At 34.5% G+C, this 22,351-nt stretch overlaps 1 protein-coding gene across 1 annotated transcript in view; it reads left to right on the top strand.

Annotated features, from left to right (window-relative positions):
• Positions 1–22,351, top strand: part of COBL (cordon-bleu WH2 repeat protein) — an 88,322-nt gene that overhangs the window by 22,440 nt on the left and 43,531 nt on the right. Inside the window, exons 2-8 of the mRNA XM_014052405.2 lie at positions 1,222–1,425; positions 5,168–5,381; positions 6,813–7,041; positions 9,688–9,732; positions 11,087–11,172; positions 14,356–14,442; positions 15,783–15,968. Coding sequence (XP_013907880.2) covers positions 1,222–1,425; positions 5,168–5,381; positions 6,813–7,041; positions 9,688–9,732; positions 11,087–11,172; positions 14,356–14,442; positions 15,783–15,968 — 1,051 coding nt within the window. The remainder of the gene's footprint in view (positions 1–1,221; positions 1,426–5,167; positions 5,382–6,812; positions 7,042–9,687; positions 9,733–11,086; positions 11,173–14,355; positions 14,443–15,782; positions 15,969–22,351) is intronic.

Genomic DNA, 22,351 nt, shown 5'->3' with positions numbered 1-22,351 from the left:
TATGTATTATTTCAGAAGCAAATTAATCTACTTTATTTGGATAAAACCCTCACCAGCAGGTTGAGAGTGGCATGTGATGAATAGTTGCAAGATCACAAGAGGAACATGAAAAAAAAATGCAGGTTGTAAATTGAGAGTATGAAATTACTCTCAATTTCAGGGAGTATTGCAACTTTTATAAGGCAACCCATATGTAAGAAACTTGGATTTGTATACAAGCTGACAATAGCACTAAGCAATGAATAAAGCCAGCTAGTTTGAAAATAGATCTAGAGTAACTGAAAGGACATCCTATATGTTAAATTCTATTGGCTGGCTTGTATTTTCAAAGTTAATGCAAGTATTCAGGATTCCCTCATTCTCTGTAGGACTATAAAGTTATTGTTTGCATTATTATATTGTGGGCTTCCCCCTCCTTTTTTTAACCAAAATTGAATACGAGTAGTCCTCACTTAACAAAGGTAATTGGGGCTGGAATTTTTGTTGCTAAGCAACACAGTTAAAAAGTATATTACATGACCATTCCGCTTAGCAATAGAAATTTTGGAATTTCCAGTTGCCATTGTTAAGGGAATTACTATGGGTCATTAAGCAGGACATCATATAATCACCATATGTAACCTCCTACTAGCATCCCCATTGACTTTACTTGTATGAATCCAGCAAAGATGATTGAGAATTGTAATCACATCAGTGCATAAGATGCTATGATATTGTAACTACAAGGACTAGTCATAACTAGCACTCCTTCAGCACCTTTGTTAGTTTGAATTATGGTTGCTGAACAATTGGTTTAACAGGTTTAACAACCACCTGTAAGAGCCTTTCATCCCAACTGCAAACTCTCATTTTCATAAACAACATTTAGGAACTTCATAACAGAGTTCTCAAAACTGTTTCTTTGCCAAAGTTAACACTATTAAAATTGCTGAAAAATTATCTAAACATTTTATATATATGCACATACATGCACACAATCTAATATCTATTCTTTTTATAGGTATCATATTACAAACCAGTACTAAAATTTTTGGAAGCTGGGGTGTGGGGATTCTGAGACATAAAAAAGACTTCTAATTAATAATAGTTCTGGCCACCAAAGTTTATTTTTAAGTAGCCATGCCAGAACAGGTGATCTTTTCACTTGGAAAGAGGATAGTGTCTTAGGAACATAAATAAGGCAAATCTGGTCACTATTGTCTTTTTTTTTCCTTTTTTCAGGCAAAAAATTAAGGGTCGTGCTCCCCAACCACCAAAGCAACCTCCCATTGCTCGTGATGTTAAGGAACATAAAGTAATCCCAACCCTAGGAATGTGGTCAAATCAGAATATCTTAACTGTGAAGGGAAATCAGATTAAAACCACAGTGGAAATTCTGGTAGTTTTTCCAAATGGAGAAGAACAGAAACATACTATACATGGGAGGTAAGATTTTTAATATCTGAAACAAATAATACTGTCCACAACTTTTAAAATACATGATAAAGGTATATGTAATCACACATATGTAACACCTAGAAGCAAACAACCAGTAGCTAACATGGGTTTGTCAAAAACAGATAATTCCAAACAAATCTTATTTCATTCTTCGACAAAATGACCAAATTAGTAGATCAGTAAACTGCTGTGGACATAGAATACACAGATTTCAGTAAAGCATTTGATAAAGTAGACCTCAAATACATCTTGGCAAGCTAGTAAAATGTAGGATAGAGAGCACCACCATCAGATTCTTTTGTAACTGGCTGACAAACTGCACTCAACCTGTAGTCTTCAATGGAACATTCACATGGATGGAAGTAAGCAGTGAGATACACCAAGGTTCCATTTTAGGCCCAGCACTCTTCAATATCTTTATAAATAATCTAGATGAAGGAATTGAAGTGGAATTCATCACATTTGCAGATGATACTAAGCTAATAGGAATAGCCAACAGCCCAGAAGATAAGCTCAAGATCCAAAAAGATCTTGACATAATTAAACAGTAGGCCCTAGCTAACAAAATAAAATTCAGCATAGATAAAAATAAGGTTTTACATTTAGGCAAGAAAAACCAACTGTATAGGTATAGACTACATGAAAATTGGCTTAATCCAGTAACTACAAGAGAGGTCTGGGAGTCCTAATAGGCAACCACATAAGTACGAGCCAACAGTGTGTGGCAGCAGCCAAAAAAGCAAATATAATCTTAGGTTGCATTATTAGAGGGATAGAATCAAGATCACATTAATTTCTAGTAGCCCTTTACTAAGCCTTAATAAGACCACATTTGGAATACCTCATCCAGTTCTGGTTACCACAATATAAAAAAGATGTTGAGGCTCTGAAAAGAGTGCAAAGAAGAGCAACAAAAATAATTTGGGAGCTGAAGGTTATAACATACAAAGAATGACTACAGGAATTAGATATGTCTAGTTTAATGACAAGAAGGACTATGGGTAGCATCATAGCACTGTTACAATATTTGAGGAGCTCCTACAAAGATGAGGGGTCAAGCTATTTTCAAAGCACCAAAAATGAAGACAAGAAACAATGGTCTTGGAAACTAACCAAGGAGAAAAGCAACTTATAATTAAGGAGAGATTATCTAATAGTCAGAGCAATAAACCAATGAAATAGCTTGCCTTCAGAAGTTGGGGGTGCTCTATCACTATTACTACTTGAGAGACCGCCTCCTGCCAATTACCTCCTCGCGACCGATTAGATCACACAGATTAGGCCTCCTCCGAGTTCCATCTGCCAGCCAGTGCCGACTGGCAACTACGCGGAGGAGAGCCTTTTCAGTAGTAGCTCCGACCCTTTGGAACGTCCTCCCCGTGGAGATTCGTACCCTCACCACCCTCCAGACCTTCCGCACAGCCCTTAAGATCTGGCTATCCCACCAGGCCTGGGGTTAAAGATTGGGATCCGTCCCCACCCGAATGATGAATGAATGTTGCTTCTATTTTTAATTGTGTATTGTCTGTATATGTCATTACGTGTATCCCCTCCCTATAGGTTGTAAGCCGCCCTGAGTCCCCTCAGGGAAAAGGGCGGCCTATAAATAAAAGCAATCTAAATCTAAATCTACTACTTGTGCCGTATCCATCATCGGGCATTGCCGATCATGTTGGCAATTCTACTTTTATCAACAGCCGTACGAAAAAGTGCTGCTGAATTTTGTCCAAACCAGTTCCTTAGATTTTGATGTTGTTCTTCTGTCTGAACTTCATTTGCCTTCAATCTTTCCCTGGAGGATTAAGTGAAGTATGTCATATTTTTCTGGGTGTCACATCACATGTACAAAATATTCTAACTTTCACTTTTTAATGGTTTTTAAGATTATCCCTTGGCTTTCCCAGCCGGTTTATCACTTCCTCATTTCTGATTTTGTCAATCCAGCTTATAATAATAATTGCCTGTAAATCCACATTTCAAATGCTTCTAGTCTCTTTAAGTGGCTTTCTGTCAGAGAACAACTACTTACTCCGTAGAGCAGGATAGAAAAGATGTAACATCTGACAAGCCTGATTTTCAATCTTAGCCAGTGACTGCAGAAGACCTTTTTCATTTTGAAGGATGTTGTTCGAGCTTTCGCTATCCTTGTTTTTACCTGGGTCATGTTGCAGCTGGAGACTTTTAAACTGAGTTTATGGAGACTTTCAAAAAGAGACTGGACAATCCTTTGTCTTAAATGATATAGGGTGTCATGCTTGAGCAGGCGGTTGGACTACAAAGCCTCTGAGGTCCCTTCCAACTCTTATTATGTTCTGAGTAAATTTGCTGGGGGAATAGCTAACATTTTAGATAAGATTCAGAAGGTTCTTGACAGCTGTAAGCATTGAACCCTATCTAACAAGATTCAATGGTGAGAAAAGTAAAGTCCTGCTTTTAGGCAGCAAAAACCAATTGCGCAGCTACATAATAGTCAGTACCTGGCTCTACAGTAGAACCCATTGAGGATTTAAGTGTCCTGTTGAAGGATCTAAGTGTCCATATAGACCTCTGGTTAACTTTGGTTCAGCCATGAGTTGAAACAGCCAGTGCAGTCCTGAGCTCCATAAACTCAGGTGTTTAGCATCCAGTTCACAAGAAATGATAGTACAGGTCTACACTGCATTAGTAAGGCCACACATTGAATATTATATCCAGTACTAGTCATTACAATGTACAAAGATATTGAGGCTCTAGAAAGAGTGTAAAGAAAAGCAACAAATATGATAAAGGGACTGGAGGCATAATCATATGATTTAGGGAGCTAACAAGAGAAGGCACTCACTCCCATACTTGAAAGGCTAAAGGAAGAGGGGAATTGATTTATACTGAGGATAGTATAAGAAACAATGAATAGAAGCTTGTCAGAGAAAGATCCAACCTGGAATTAAGGAGAAATTTTCTGACAATGAAAATATTACTCAATGGAAAAGTTGTTTCACAAAGTTGTGCTCCATTACTGGAGTTTTTCAAAAGGAAATTGGATAATTCATCTGGAATGGAATAAGAAGGCAAGGCAATTTACCAGGGCAAGTGGGCATGGGGTTGGACTAGAAGACCTCCAGTGTCTTTTCAAGCTGTATGATTCTATGAGAGAATCATAGAATCAATTATAGAACTGACTTGCAGTAAGTATAAGTAATGTAAAAAGTTGAGGTCATAATTATATTAGTATTTTATTGTGTTGGAAAGAGTTGGAACACATTTTTCTTCTATCCTTTTTTAACCATCCTGCACTCCCCCTATTAAAAAAATATTGTAATTTATGCTATAATGAATTTTTAAAATCAAAAGAAATTTAATTTGATCCCCTATTATATTTCCTGAAGATTTTATTTAGAGAAGCAATAATATTTAATGATAATTGATAAGCCATCTCCTTGGTTAATAAAATGACAATTACTAACTATACTAATAAAAATATTTCCTATTGATTAAGGCCTCCACAACAGTCCCCATTTCTCATGTGCTCTTGGAAAAATTGCCCACTCCTCTGTAAAATGCAGATATATAAAAGATTTTGAACATTTATATTTTTCATGTTTTTAAAGTGTTTTCAAAATAATGACTTGATATCTTTTGTTGTGATGTATGTTGTATAGGTATTTATTGTAAAATCTTCAAGAAAAGCCTATAGTTAATCCTAGTTCATAATTGGTCTTTTCATGAATAACCTTCAGCATTTTTCCCCCAGCAAACCTGTGATGGATCTGTTTGTAGAGTTGTGCAGCCAGTACCACTTAAACCCAGCAATTTATACTTTTGAATTGAAGTCTGGGGAGACCCAACAATCTTTGAGTTACAAGCCAAATACTTTGATAGGGACATTAGAGGTACAGAAGATACTTCTAAAATTGAAGGTTCCTGAAGAAAAAAAATTCAAGCGGCCTCCACCAAAGATTCCTGAGGTAAAAGAATTTTCTTATGATGCATTTTCTTGCATTATGGCCAGGAATAGAGAAGGGGACACTGTGTTGGATTATTTTAATATTACTGATACAATCTTTTAATCCACCGAGTATCACAAGAATAGGCATCATTGGCCAAATTCACAAGTTTCAAGTGATTCCACTGTTCCGATTGAATTTACAGTTAGAGGTTCTTTTGAGTAGGCTGTCAAACCTGAAAATGTGGTTGCTTTATGAACTGCATTCAGTTTAATAAATTATCATCTTAAATAATTTGATGTTTTTAAATAAGCAGTATATGAATATTTATTAAAATAAAAAGTGAAAATATGAATTAACTAATTGAAGCATACAAAAAGCTTGTGGCTTGGATATCTAGGTTTGACTTAAAAGTGAGGGAAATTCATTTCAGGAATGAAACATGCAAAATGTGTAGTATAACAGGCATACAGGTAGTCCTCAGTTACTGTTATTGAACAGTCCAATAACTGTTCAAGTTATAATGACATTGAATAAATGGTGGTTATGAGTCCTCAAAATTCTGGCTGCCTCAGCATCTCCACAGATACATAATCTTAATCTGGGTCTTGACAACTAGCTTACATGTAGGACAATTGCAGTATCCCATGGTGATGATTTACAACCTTCCCTGCTGGCTTTCCACAAGCAAAATTAATTACCCTCTGTGCACCCTCCTTTAGGCCCTCTGCACTCACACTGCTCCTCACTGGCCACCTGTACATTCTTGCATATCTCTTTGAGCCCCACTACACTTGTCACTGCCTCTCCTACTACCCACACATTCTTTTCCCTATCTGAGCTTTGCTGCTCTCACACCATTCCTCACTCGTGCAGCTCCTCAAACTTCTTTATGTGTTTCCCGACCACCTGCGCATTCTTCTCAAGCTTCAGTGTGCTTATGCCATGTCTCACATCCCATTCATATTCGTGCATCCTCCCTAAGCCTCAATGTACTTGTTGTGTGTCTCTCCAATAACTCACACACCTTTCTCAGCCACTTGTACACCCTCTCAGGCCAAATAAATTCTCCATGGTTCTCATTTGCAGGTTTTGAAACTAATTTATGAGGAATAATTTAGGGAATCAGGAGACCTTATAGTGTGCATCCTTGTTTTCTAAGACCACTAAATCTGTTTGGTGTTTTTTTAGTAAATGTGATTTCTCTTCAGTTACCTTTCTTTTCATTATTTTTTTGAGTGTTATGTATGATTATTGCATATATAACATTATTGATTACTGTTTATTCATATATCTCTGCAGAATGTTATAGTGTTAAAATGAAGGTATAGTGCACATTTATATTTTAGTTTCCTCATTCAGTTTAAATGATCTATTTTAATTCTATTTTAATTCTATTGATGAAGTATTGTGCTTGGACATCTTGGTTGTTTTTTAATTGCTTTCCCCTAGAAAACTGTGAGACTGGTAGTAAATTATCTGAAGACACAAAAGACAGTAGTTCGAGTGAATCCTGAAGTTCCTCTTCAGAATATAATCCCAATCATTTGCGAAAAGTGTGAAGTTAGTCAGGAATGCATTGTTCTCTTAAAAGATAATTTCACTGGAGAAAAACTGGAATTGACAAAGTCATTGAATGACCTAGGGATAAAGGAGCTTTATGTCTGCGACAATACACAAGGTAAATCACGATCTATGTTAAATTATCATAGGAAACCTCTGTAAATATTAATGTGTATAAATGGGGACGTCCACTTTGAGGTGGCTAGTAGATCAGTAAAACTCACTTTGTCTTTCTATACATTGGTTCTTTTTATCCACGTTTAATATTAATTTTAAAGTTTTAATTTTTAATACCCTAAGTTTTTATGTTTTAATCTTGTAATTGTTGTATATATATGGTATTGGAAGCTGCCTAGAGTTGCTTGATAGTCAGATGGGCAGTATACATATTGAATTAATTAATTAATTAATTAATTAATTAATTAATGATGTGGTTACATACTCTCTTGATCTAATCTCCATGCTATTTAAAAACAACATGAAGTTGCTGGGGCAGATCATCTCTTGGTTCAGGATGCATAATCCTCAGTATGCTAATGACATCCAATTGTATATAATATAACAGAATTTTTATTATGGTCAGTGACTAATGGTCAGTGACTAATCCAGAAAACCTGAACTCAACTTTGTATTGCTAGCTTGAGTTAGAACAGGGATGCTATTGAAGTCCTGTCCTGGTAGATCTAAATAAAATCAAATGAAATCTCAATAAGATAGAGTAGCTAATTGTCCATGATGAATCTTGCTCAGTTTTGTTTCTCTTTATATTTTAATCATATATTTTTAAAGAATAAAGGAAATAGATAAAAAGCCTTATTGGAATGAATCTGGGTAGTTCTTAAAAGAAAGGATAAAACAATACAAAACCAAGTGATCAGCTGCTTTTTTCCCTTCCTGCACACAGGAAGGCTACGCTTCTGTAATGAAAGGGCCCTTTTAATATCAACTCTCTAGTACAGTTGAACAAAGCACATTGATACAAGCCATTATAAATGCTCTGTAATGCTTTAGCTTTGCTACATTAGTTAAATAATTAGCTGGGTGCTTTTTGATTACAGGAGTTCTTAAATCTGGATATTTGTAAACCAGGCATCTGTCCATATCACTTATTTCAGAAATACTTTTCAATTACACAATTTACTTTTCATATCCCATTGAAATCAGACCGGTGTATATCCTATTCCTAAGTTTCATATAAGATCTTTATTCCATTTAAGCCAGTGGTATGCAAAACTATTAAAATTAATCTTGATGAAAAATAAATTGATTTCAGTATAAAAGAAAAGAAAAGAAGTGAATCAGATTTATATTTCCACTAACATGTTTCTAATATTAAAGCTATATGTAAAATAAGCAGGGAAAATCTTAAAATATATATAAAATATCATTTCTGTATAATTTATAAAGAGTAATTATCCCAATAAATACAAACTTAAGAATCATATACCAGATGAGCAGTGGTTTTGCCTTGGAAGTTTTAATTGCTGCTGCAACATAATATGTGCCAGGGTTTTGCTACATTGACATGTCTTTCAATTTTGTATTATATTGAATTTATCTTTTTTAGATTCAAGAACTCTTGAAAAAAATGCCAAGGCATTTACATAATTGTAACTTGTTCACTGTAAATTTTAGCTATTTTCCACTTATGATTATCTGATCTGGTTAAAAAAAATAAACTAGTTTTTGTTTTATGATAATTAACAATCTCTCAGTAATCTGCCATAAAATATAGTGAGCAACAAAAACTTCTTGTTGCTTCCAGTGACATAACAGTTACATCATCAAGACACAGAGCACCCATCAAAAGCTTATTAACTAATTTCAAGGTGAAATTTCTTTGTAAGCATTTGAATTGAATTGACATGACATTACTTAATCACTGAACAAATTGAATCAACTACATTAATAGGAGCAGCAACAAGCATTTATCTATTCAAATGTCTTCAGGTTTATTCCACAAAGTGTTTAAAATCAATGAAAACTATATATAACCCTTAATATAAAACAATAGTGCCATATAGAGCAATGTATTGTTGAGGCAGGTACTGATCAATCTCTATTAACCTTTATGAAATTTGTTGGAATCCTAACATAACTTGGATCCTTTCCTGCCCTTTATTTGGCCATTTAAGCATTTAACTTCTGAAGTAGTTATTTGGATCTATCATTGATGATGTTCCTACGTCCCCTATAAGTACACAAGTATTGGGGATAGGGTAAGAAGGCCAATAGCTGGAAACTGGAACGCGACACCCCCCCAAAATAGAGTAAACTCGGTAAAGTTTTTTTTCTCCTAAAAACTCAGCTCAAATATGTTTCAGATTACTGAATCAGTAATTAATGGTGTAAAGGCATAGTTACCAGAAAGGAGCCTGTTCTTATCTTATGAAATTCGACTTTCCCAATAAGATCTGGCCTACCCTGTATTGTCTTTGAAGGAGGGAATGCTTAAGACTTTTACCTCACAAAGAGGCAGGAATCTGACGATATATCTTCTTAGTAGTTGCCTGGTACTCTGGAATAGGTGTCTTTTAAGATATGGAATAGCCAAACCATTTGTTCTTGTCTAAGATGTTTCAGCTCTTATTATTATTCAGTATGTTTAGGCATTGATGGTAGAAAGACTGTCTTTACCTTTTTGGCTGCTAGTGGTGGTATTTTTATAGTAAACCTAGAAAAAAGGCAATATATTAAAATCTTGTATAAGTAAATAAATCAATATATTGCATAATTTCATAGTGTAACTTTCCTGTTGTTGCAGCTCCTCCATCAAAAACTCACTCTGAACCTACTGTGAATTATAGAGGTACTGTAAAATGCATTTGGAGATAAATTTTCTCTTTAGGTTTTGCTTTTGTATGTTTTGATATTAATATTTTTATATTTTCTGTTATCTCTGGAATCATAATGAATTTTAGCAAACAATAAAAAACTTTTTGTTTTGAATTAAAAAAAAGTTTTATTAGCATGAAAGTAAACTGTGTGTGTCAGCTGTGATCTGTAACATGCATGGTATCATAGTTATTTTTAAGCCTTTAAGACCAAAGCTTTCATTAACTATATAAAATGGGCAATCCACAGCTGTGCATTACCTTTCCCTCCTAGCACTCTGTTGCATCCAAGTCACTTGTGGAAATAATGGAGACAAATATTTTGGCCTTTATGGGAACTTTAAGGAGTGAAATAGGTGCCTTAACTTCTTTAAAGGTTAAACAGACTTTTCTTGACTAGTTAGGCAAGAAACTGCAAGAATTGACTTCTAAGGACACAAATTCTCAAATATGTTGGCTTATTGTAGAAAACCTAGGAAAGCCATTTGTGAGAATCCGACCAATTGATATGAATTATCAAACACAACTTTTATTTTATTGTGTAATCAATTTTTTGCTTTGGCAGTGTATTAATCTGATATCAGGCTTTTTGATCAACATTTATAACATTTTGATTTTTCACTCCTTCATATATTAGTGAATATATTTCAACATTCTAGTCTCTAATCTATGTCTGTCTGTCTGTCTATCCAATATAGTATTTTAGCCTAAAACACCCCATTTGTGATTTTTTTCATAGAATATGTCAGCTACAAACAATATAAATTATTCTTGTTACCTGTTTGCAGGTACTAGCTAAATTTTAATGTGTTATTTTGTGTAAAAGGATACAGATTCCAGATAATAGTATGTATTATAATTATTTGTATATAAAATAAGGAGGGATTTATTAGACAATTTATGACTAGGCAAGAATGGGCAGTTGATAGTAGAGAAGCAATAATAAAAGGAGTGATAACAATTGTCTATACAAAATTGCCAAGTGGTATTCTTTGATGATAAACTGTATGAGATAACAAATTGAATTTATTATTCCATGTTTAAAGGTATAGATATGAATCTATACCCACACAGATACAAAGAGAGAAAGTTTTAATATAAAACTTGGACTGAAGTCTAAAATCTAAAATAAGTGACTTGAGTGAATGCCATATGACTTTTTTTCCTCTCATGAGTAACTCAAAACAATAATAAACATTATTTTAAATATATATCTGTATCCTCTATGCAGTAGAGGTTTATGATTTCAATTTTCAAATAATAAGCTATTCTATTAAAATGTTATTTGAACTGGGTTGGAATAGTCATTGTGACTTGTGCATTTAACAGAAACAAGCCTATCATCTGGTTATGACATATCAGTAAAAGAAAAGAAAGGATTTCTTGGATTTTTTAGGACAAGTAAGAAAAACAAGGTAAATGCTATATTTGTTCATTCGGCTAGTGATTCCTACTTATCTTGTAAGTTTTGTCTTGTAGCTTGTACTTAGGCTTGTCCTGTAGCTTGTACTTGTTGCTAAAATGACTCTTATTGCATCTCAATTAAATATTGATCAGATAGATAGATAGATAGATAGATATAGATAATAGATAATAGATAATAGATATGCTGATCTTGTTGTATTTGGGTCTTTTTCCGTGTAAGATTGAGATTGTCTTGGCAACATTTCGGTGAGACATCAGCCTGAAGATGGCGAGTGAGACCTCACCAAAACGTTGCCAAGACAATCTCAATCTTACACGGGAAAAGATACAAATACAACAAGACCAGCATACCTACACTCGTGAAAATCTATGAAAGCGCGCGCGCACACACACACACACACACCTACCTACTTCACAGTTGTAACCCAGAATCCAATGCTGCAGATAGGTATAGATTCATGGTTTATAGTCATTCTTTCACCTATCCCTTAGCTATTCCTCGTGCCATGGTGGTGCAGTGGTTGGAATGTAGTATTGCAGGCAAACTCTGCCTGCAGCTTGTAATTTGATCCTGATGCAATTTAAGCTTGACTCATCTTACCATCTTCCGGAGTCGGTAAAATGAGGCCTGGATTGCTGGAGGCAATATGCTGACATTGTAAACCAGAGAATATTGTAAGGCATTATGGAGTGGTATATAAGTCTAAATGCTATTGCTATTGCTTGATAAAGCCATAGTTTTTACTGTTCCTAATAAATTCCATTTACTGGGACTAAATTAGATTTTTTTAAAATCAAAGTAGTTTTGGCAAATGATCCTATGAATATCAAAGTATGGCAGCTATAGGACAGTCTAAGTTCATGTTTCAGCTCCTGAACTACATATTCAACAGCAAACAATCTAAACCCCTTCTGAACATTTTACATTATGTAAAATAACATCTCCTGATTTCCAAAAACAGGACAGTTAATCTTATTATTCCTAATATTGCTTTATATTTTCTACTAAAACTAATATATATATTTCATCTACTTCTTTTTATGGTTTTTTAACTAACTTGTAAAGATCAAGTCTCAGTGGCAAATGAATAAACAGAGCACGAGCTGCTACCCCTCCAAAGAACTACATAAAATGAAAATCTGTGTCTTTCATTTTGAGAAATGTAGATGTGATTTTAAGAACATTTGTTAAAATATTAGTTGTTTCTGCATTGTGCATATAATGTATATTATGCAGGTCAGGTATATATATGCAAGTCATTTACAGTACACTTAGTCCTTGACTTGCAACCATTTATTTAGTGACCATTCAGAGTTACAATGGCAATGGAAAAAAGTGATTTATGATCATTTTTCACATGACTAGTGCAGCATTCCTATGGTCACATGATCAAAATTTGGACACTTGGCATCTGGCTTACCCTTATCACAGTGGCAGTGTTCTGGGGTCATGTGGTCACTTTTTGTGACTTTCTGACAGACGAAGTCAATAGGGAAGCCCGATTCCGTATTGACTGTTAAATGGTGGTTAAATTATGTTATTAACAACTAAGACAATTCATTTAAACAATTGTGCCAACAAAAGTAATAAAACATACTTAACAACTGTCTTGCTTAGCAATAGAAATGTTGGGCTCAATTGTTCCAGTAAGTTAAGGATTGCCTGAATATCAATTGAGAAATGTACAATTCTTCTATATGCATTTTCTATGATTTACACACATTAATGACTTAGCTCATATCAATCTAAATATCTATATCTATCTATATAGATGAGAGAGATAGAGAGAGATAGAGAGATAGATATAGATATATGGATAAATGTTGTCAGGTAAGACTGCTCAGACAATTAAATGTTAAAAACAGTGTTTAAAAAAAAATGCAGTCATAGATATAAATTATAATACTATGTTATGTAAGATATATTCATATTTCTAGAATAAAATATTTTATTCTTTAAAAACTAGAATAAAAGAATAACACCTTGGAGGTCTTCTAATCCCACCTCCTGCTCAAGCAGGAGAGAGACCCTATACCAGTTATGGCTAACTTTTTTGTTGTTGGGTACAAAAATGTGAGGGCGTGTGGACGGTAGCGCACATGTGTGCTGGCACCCATAATGCAAAGCACCTCTCCCCACATGTTTAGCATGCACAACCTCCCCACATGCACCGCACTACTTGCTTCCAAGCTGAGCTTGGCATTTCCCCCAGGGGGCTGGCGGAGACCGTTTTGGCTCTCCCCAGGCTCAAGGAGTCTGAGGAGGGTGAAAAATGGGCCAGATGAGTCAACCAGAAGTTCTGTTGGCTTGTTGGGCCCATGTTTCGCTCTCCTCAGGCTCCAGAGGCTTTCCTGAAGCCTGGGGAGGGCGGAAATGGCTTCCCCTGGCCCTCCAGAAGGCCTAAAACCAGCTGGCCGGCATGCACATGCATGCTGGATATGACAGCTCATGTGCCAGCGGATATGGCTCTGCATGCCACATGTGGCATCCATGCCATATGTTCGCCACCACGGCCCTATACCATTCCAGATGTTTGTCCAGTCTTTTTTAAAGCCTCCACAACTTTTGAGAGGTACAGCAGCATAGTAAGAGAGCATATTTTTGCTTTATCTTCTGGATTACAGCTGATTTCTCTTAGATATAAGCTTCCTAATATAAATTTGTCAGTTCTTTTCTAACTGAAACACAGGAGAGATGGGGATAATGACTTTGTTCCTCACCAGAGACAAAGAATCATTCCAGGACTGGCTTCTGACTCCTACAAACATGCTTTTTTGGGGTGGGAATTCTGGGTATCTTTTCCAGTAGGCTTCCCTACTGTATTCTGTGGAGTTTGACAGGGCAAATCTATTCATCTCTCTGTGCATTAAAATTGACATACACTTTCTATGTAATAATACTATAGATTATCTCCAGTCAAAGCTACAACTTAGATGAATCTGTAATATTCCATTTTCTAATTGTTCCTAAGGAAAAAATATAATTCAAAGAATGCAGAATCTGCAGACTAACTACTTTTCAGAATATTATCAGTTTGCCAAATAATGACCAAGCAGCAGTTGAATCTGTGGTTAATTATACAATGTTTTTACAGACTTTTCTACTGAGTTTGTTCATAGTTAAGTGTGTAATATATTTATTAAAAAAATATAATGTAGGATTTTTATTTAAGTTTCAGGCAGAGAAATCCTCAAGAAGAAGCCTAGATCTGGGTAGTGGAGAATTTTTAAAATCCACATTTCGTAAACAAAGCCTTGATGTAAGTCCTAATTTAGTCATTAGATAGTGCTACTATGATATTAAATAATTCATTATAGTCTATCTATTTGTGGAAAAGTCCTTTGGGGTTATACCATTGTACCAGTGGTGAAATTTACCACTGTTCTGTGGGCGTGGCTTGGTGGGTGGGGCAGGGGGAGGATACTGCAAAATCTCCATTTCCACCACACTCTAGGGGAAGGATATTGCAAAATCTCCATTCCAACCCCACTCTGGGGCCAGCAAGAGGTGGTATTTTCCAGTTCTCCGAACTACTCAAAATTTCTGTTACCGGTTCTCCAGAATCTGTCAGAACCTGCTGAATTTCACCCCTGGATTGTACTCTTTCCAGTGGAATTAAATTCTATATTAATTATATTAACATGTAGGGTTGAAAGACAAAACAAAACAGGTCATGTACATTGACCAACAGAAAAAGTGGAAAAGGATGCTCAATTAGGCTGTTGCTATTGTTCTTAAGGCTGAAGCAAAACATATATGCCATGCTTCACTCCTGTAAAAGAACAAGCAGTTTTCTTTGGTTCTCCAAGATAATTTAATGGTAGTGTTGTTTTGAAAGTTTCAAGGTCTTCTGTGAAGTGAAGTTGAAGGATTTTTGTGTGCATTTGTCTTGCACTTGTTTCTTTTAAATTATTGATATTTTTCATGCTAATTTATACAATGACAAACACTGCTCCAGTCTCTGCTATTATGAAGCTTTACTAGATGGGGTAATGCATGGATATCATTGATGGAATGCTAGTGGTAGTAAGCATTCATATAGCCTATGACCTAGTGAAGAACAGTTCTGGTCTTAATTCTGCTGTTGGAAAGAGAGGATTAACACTGTTGCTACTGCCTGACCAACTTTGCTGGCATATCTGGCAGCTTAACTCAGGTTCATCCTTCCTCTTCATTTATAGCCTCTCATTTTAATAATATGAAGTTATTTGTATTTGCTTTATTTTTAAATTAATATGATTAGTTAGAAATAAGAAAAATAATTTGATTGATCAAATTTATATAGTCATCCATCTCATGTAGTTACTCTGGATGGTATATAAAATAAAACAATCCATATTGATAAAAACCAATTAAAAAACAACCGAATTACATTAAAAAGGTGAAAACAGAATAGTAGAAAAACATACAAAATGCATTTAATCAGTCACTATGCAACCATCTAGCAGGGTATAAAATAGTCAGACAGTTAACAAATGCCTTCTGAAGGGCCAACATAAATATCAGGCAGCATTTTGTTATTGTTTCAGGTAAATTTATAATAAATGGCTTTGAAACGTCACAATAAATTTTGATGGTGGCTTGTTCATCTGATTACAGGAAACAATGATCGCAGATTCTTCACGAAATTTATGTTCTGTAATGGTGACACCGTCATTATCGCATGGAAGTTCACAAGGGGCAACTGCAAAAGTTGAAATGAAGAAGCGGAGAGCACCACCCGTACCAGTAATACCACCCTTTTCTGGTGGGAAAGCCGAGAGAGAAGAAAAAATGCCAAGTCCGGTAAGAAACCTACATTAGAAATATAAATTGAATAAATAGTCATAATCTGAAATTACTACGGCATGGTCAGTATTCAGCTCATGCAACTCCTTTTAAAAGTTTTATTCCTGCTCAGAAAGCCTAAATTAAGTATCAGGTTCAGAGACTAAGTATGGTAGGTTGTTCAGGACTTGGAATTGTTGTTTTGCATGAACTCGTATGATAGGTATTGGTCTCACATTGTTTCAGGAATTTTTCCCTGTGTGGGAGAAGGCTTTGTAATAGGCTCTTTTGCATAATTTTATTGATTCTCAAGGAGAATTGAAGTAACATTGGCATACATACTGGTAGGAAATTCACTCTGGGGGGTTTCTTATGTGACCTGGATTTTCCAAAATGAGGTGGCACATATCACTTTGATGACCCTGTAAGGAAATTGAAACAGAACTTCTGGATAGTTTTGTAGTGATACACATTAAAAAGAGAAGAAAATGGAAAAATCAAGAATCAACAGAAATATGGGGTTATATTGCTCTTTGTTTTCCTAATGAAATGTTTTGTTCAAGATAATTTATAAAATAACATTGCTCTATAGGATTTTTAGGCTGACATAATTTAATTTCCTGTTGACAATATACAGAATATTTCACATTCTTTCCAAGTTGATTTTATGGGTGTGTAGCAAAGAAGATATAGAACAAAATGTATAGCTCTGTCTTTGGAGACTCAGAAATGGAATTGTTGATATTTCTAATGTGTCAGATATTATGCTTTCTTTTTAGAAACAATATTAGGTTGTTTTTTTTTACTTATCTTTTAATAGATTCAATAATATTTAAAAGACAATGCTTTTCTTTCTGTAGAACATTCCAAAAAGTAATTGTATGAGTCGGGATTCAGGAGTAGATATCTATTTTGATTTATTATAGAAAAATATTTAAAAATGAAGGCCATAAGCATAGAAGACATTAATTTAAATTCTTTTTCATCAAATGCAGGCAGTAATATCTTAAGTTGGTAGCTAATCAATGTAATGCTGAAGCATCAAAATGGCAACAGTTTACATTATTGGGATATTTAATTCTAGAATTGAAATTCCTTGACTGTTAAATTTTATTTTTTATTAGAAGACGTATTTCCTGAAGAAGAGGTGGGGGAATAGTCTGCTATCTGGGTAGAATTTTGGAGAAACATCTGGTTATCATTTGAGAAAAGAACAGAATAGAATAGCTGGAATGGACTTTGGTCTTCTAGTCCAATCCCCTGCTCAAGTAGGAGACCCTGTACCATATCAGACAAGTGGCTTTCCAGTCTCTTCTTTAAAACTGATGAAGTTCCCACAACTTCTGAACCACTTGTTCAGGTTCATTGTTTTCACTGTTAGGAAGTTATCTCATGCACGCATGTACAATGGGGGTGTGTGTCACATGTTACATTATGGATGCCCACACATGACCCCCATGCACTCCCCCCCTTATGGCACACGAGCCAAAAAAGGTTAGCTATTGCTCCTCTAGAGTCTAGGCTTTTAATCATCTTAGTTGCATTTGTCTGTACTTTATCCAAAGTCTCAACATCTTTTTTGTGGTGTGGTGCGACCCAAACTGAATGCAGTATTCCAGGTGGTTTTACTAAGGTTTTATAAAGCGGTAATAATACTTCATGTGATTTTGATTCGATGCGTCTGTTTATACAAGCAAGGATTGTATTAGCATTTTTAGTTGCTGCCGCCCATTGTTGTTGGATAGAGCCCATTGTTCATGTCTGTCAAGATCTTTTTTGTATCCTGTGTTTGTCTTCTGGGGTTTTGGCTATTCCTGTCATCTGCAAATTAGGATGATTTGAAATTATGAGTTTATCAAATGTTTAATCTATTTTTTATCTAAAACGTTTAGAAAAACTAATAAAATAAAAAATTATTAGAATAAAAAGTGGTCATACTGTAATCAGGGACTGCCTATATTGATGTTATAATTATGTTGTTTTTATAATACACAACTATGAAATGTGTATATTCTGTATATACAGTATGTCTCTATGTCTTATATGTATTGTATCTGCCTGCCTGCTTGCCTGCCTGCCTGCCTGCCTGCCTGCCTGCCTGCCTGCCTGCCAGTCCTGGAAGATAGCAGAAATCTCCTCCCCACTTCCAAGTATAGAACATTTAATCATTGATTTATTTATGCAATTAGAATTCTATATTTAAGTATGAAGGGAAAGAGGAATACCTACTATCATTAGACACACATGCTTCCTATTTTAAAATGATCCCTCGATTGAAATTTATATTTACATTAAGTAGTTAAGCAGCAAGGTTGTTTCACTATTTTAAAGAATATTAATAAAGTTGTCAGTAGAGATAGGAGGTTAAGTTTCTCCAATCTAACAAAGGCAGGCATTGCTTCTTTTATTAATTTATATTATATAATGTAACAACTATTCTATAATGTAACAACTATTCTACTAAGACATTGGTATAGTTTATAGCATAATAATAAATATAAATGCAATGCAAATTTTAATCAACAATATAAAAATACCACAATAAAGTGACAACAATGCAATAATAACATAGAGTAACTATTAAATTATAGCAAAATGAGTGCTGAATTTGTACTGACAGACACATGATGAAATTTGAAAACAGAACATTTTAGTTTCTTCTCTTCAGAAAAGAAACAATTGTACTTCCTGCTCTCTAATAGAAAGATCTGTGACAATGATATTAAATTCCTAGCAGTCTTTCATCTTATTTGCATATAATGTTACATAAATTCATACATTGTTCATGAAACCTAGAGTATTTTTTAAAAAAAATCATTGACACTGTGCATTCATGACAGTGTGCTTAAAGTATTATCAATATAAAGTTAAGTTTCAGATATTAAAAAGTATTTCTCAATACAAATGTACCAAAGAAAATTTTTTATAACACTGAACAGGCTTAGTTGCTAAGCATAGAAAATAGTAGAAATAAAAGTGCAATTTTTATATTATTTAGATTTATATATTATTTTATATTAGAAGGAAGTGCAGAAAGAGGTCAAGATTGGGACCATACTTTTTCATTATAAGTTATATGGAGTCAGTGAGAACTGAAATGATTGAGTTAGTTTGGTTACTCAGACTTCTGTTCTGTTCAGGATAGTAAAATTAAAAACAAAAGAATTGAGAGGACTTTCAAAAGGATCTCTCCAAACAAGTAAATGGCTTTTAAAATGTGCAATTGCAGCTAGAAAGCAATGTGTTATATATATATATATATATATATATATATATATATATATATATATATATATATATATATATATATATATATATATATATATATATATATATATATATATATATATATATATATATATATATATATGCAGTCATTAAGAGAAGTGATTGCTAGATGAAATCATAACTGTCCTTATGATCTTGCTTCCGTTTTTCTTTGATTGTACCAGATCTTTATATGTAAGGATTGTTCTCAAAGTTCCTTTTTCATTGCCATCATAACTGTTAAATGGTCACCAAAAAAGGGAATTGCTAAATCAACGTTATTAATATCTGAACTGGAAAAAACTGATCAGGAAATGATATTGTAATAACAGTGGATATGAAAATCTCAGAATAATCTAAGGATGCTGTGAAAAGCATAAATTCCAGGCTTGGAAGCATTAGGAAAGAAATTGAAAATTTTGTAATTTTTTTCATATAAATATATAAGATTATAAACAGTTCTAATCATTACCACCTCAACATGTATTAAAGGAAATTCTTTATGTGCATGCATGCATGCATGTATGTATAATATGAACTTGCATGTAGATATATAAAAGCAAAATTTATAAGAATTCTCTATGAGATTAATTATGGTAAAAACAAGAAAGACAGACATAAAATCTGCATGGCATGGAAAAGTTAAGATTTTTTGCCTCTCTTCCATTGAAATTAAACAGGGAGATTCAGAAAAAAATATCTGCACACATGCATAATCAAGATATGGAATTTGCTTTTCTTAAGTGTTACAATGGTTATCATTGTACCGTTCACACACACACCCCAAATAAGACAGGGTTTATTTTCTTTTGACTCCTGAAATAAGCACTTGGTATTATTTTCAGGGAGGTCTTTTTATTTTTGAGATGCAGGAGGCGGCAAACGTGGTCACTTCATGGCTGCTGCTGCGTTGCAATATTTTCTGAGAGGGCTTATTTTCAGGGGAGGGCTTATTTTAGCGCATGCGCTCAAAAGCCCAATTGGGCTTATTATCTGGGGAGATCTTATTTTTGGGGAAATGGGGTAAACAGTTTGAAAAAAATTAAATGGCTTATAACAGTATAGGATAGCTTCCTAGTTTCATTTTACTCATACTCCTTTATCACTAGCTAAACAGACTAAAATTGTCAGGAAATACCGTAATATCCATTAAAAATACCCAAGTTCAATTACTGAAATTGTTGAAATTTTCTCTGTACAATCTAATTATTAAATCTCAGGATTATTTCCACTTACGGAAGTCAGTTTGCATCACCAAATATTTTCTCAGGCATTGAAATGTAGAGACTTCACTGGTCTGAGGATGTTTGTTTTGGCAGAAAAAATCCCCATCTTCTTTTTTCCCTTAAATAGAATCCAATTTTCTCTTTTGCCAACTTCCTGTAAGAAAAACAGAGAAAACACTCCAAACATGTTCAGAAACCTCCAATATGTAATATGTGGATTCAGGATTCCTATAATTTCCCACTACTGTCAAGGGCAGGCATAGGATGGGCAGAGAAATCTTATTTTCCTTAAATGGAACTCATCCATCTCTTCTCTGGTAAATTAGAACATATAGATTGTGTTCTAATAACTGCAGTACTTGCAATTATTAGAAATGAATATTGTTTGTGCTTTCCACAGTTAAAATTTCACACACTGTGCTCATACTGGCAATGGTTGGCACAAGACTGTAATGCAGGGACAGATACAAGGAAAAAGAAGATGGCAATCAGCAGGGTGGATGATTTACAGTGGTGATGAGGACATTGTTGAAATAATAGGGTTGGGATAGAGTAAAAAATGACGATGTCCCATATATATAATTATAATCAGTCAGCCAACTATAATTACAATCCATGGATATTTTACTATGGATATTGTATATGTGTTGCAATACATAATCTTCCTGAGAAATATACTTTGCCTTAAGGAACCCTTCATATTTCACAGTAGTTGTGAATTCTCAGGTAAATTAGTTGCCACTCTATTTTCTTAATCTTCCTAATTATTTAATTGATTTATGAAATTTAACTGTCCTTTCTCTCCTTGAAAATATATCAAACAAAGCTAAAGCCCTGTGCCATTGTTGTATAACCTTTTTGTGTTAGTGATATTTTTAAGGTTTCTGCTGAGCTAGAATTCCATCATCTATCCCTTATTCATTGCCCTTCATTACACTGATGATGCAACTGCTTTGTTCGTATATGGAGATTCTCAGTCATCGAGTTCCTGGTTCTCCAAAAGGTGTTTTTTCAAGAGGCAACTGGACTTTCTGGTTTTTCTTTGAAGACATTTTGCTTCTCACCCAAGAAGTTTCTTCAGCTCTTCTTCAGCTTCTTGGATGAGAAGCAAAATGTTTTCAAAGAAAAACCAGAAAGTCCAGTTATCTCTTGAAAAAGCACCTTTGGGACAACTGCTTTGTCAGTTTCATGACAATGCCTCAGAGTTTTATTGTTTCATTTTGCTAGTGGGTTACTCTGAATTAACCAAATCAATATTTGTGATGTTCTCCTTAAGTCACCAATTAGATTGTTTTATCTTTTGCTTTAAGTCTTCAAATTAGATGGGTGACTAATGAGAAATTTATTGAATAAGTTAAATCTTTTGAGTATTTGGGTCTCAGACCTGAACAATTAGGCCACATGATAATTTAATTAGCTGATTTATTGCTCAAGCCTATATTGTGTCTGGTTGAGACTAGATAAAGTTCGTGTGTGTGTGTGTTTGTGTGTGTGTGTGTGTGTGAGAGAGAGAGAGAGAGAGAGAGAGAGACTGACTTTGCTCTCCTGTCAGGTTCGCTGTGATGTAGGGCCCTTGTAGAGATTTTAGACTAAGTCCCTGTTTGACCTCTCCCTTGGCTTGATCAGTCTTTCTCCTCTGTTGGGTATTTAGATTTTGTCTTCCAGCTGTTGGTCAATTTCAAGTGAGAATAATAGCATTTCATGCCTGATCTAGGGGCATTATTCTGGGAGGCAGGGAAATGATGCTGTACAAAAGCTAGGAAATATTGGATTGATTAATTTAAATATTTTAGTCAAAATCCTGTTTTGATTTAGCCTGAGTTTTATCTAGATGAAAAGCAGAAGGTGCAAGCAACAAAAGTTCAGAATAAGCCAAGTTAATATTAATTTGTCCCTTTAGAGCCAAAT

The sequence above is a fragment of the Thamnophis sirtalis genome, unplaced genomic scaffold (assembly GCF_051295495.1).
Source record: "Thamnophis sirtalis isolate CommonGarterSnake01/CBP01778 unplaced genomic scaffold, rThaSir2_p1.2 scaffold_4, whole genome shotgun sequence".
Classification (NCBI taxonomy): Eukaryota; Metazoa; Chordata; class Lepidosauria; order Squamata; family Natricidae; genus Thamnophis; species Thamnophis sirtalis.
This window is presented reverse-complemented; position numbering and strand designations above follow the sequence as displayed.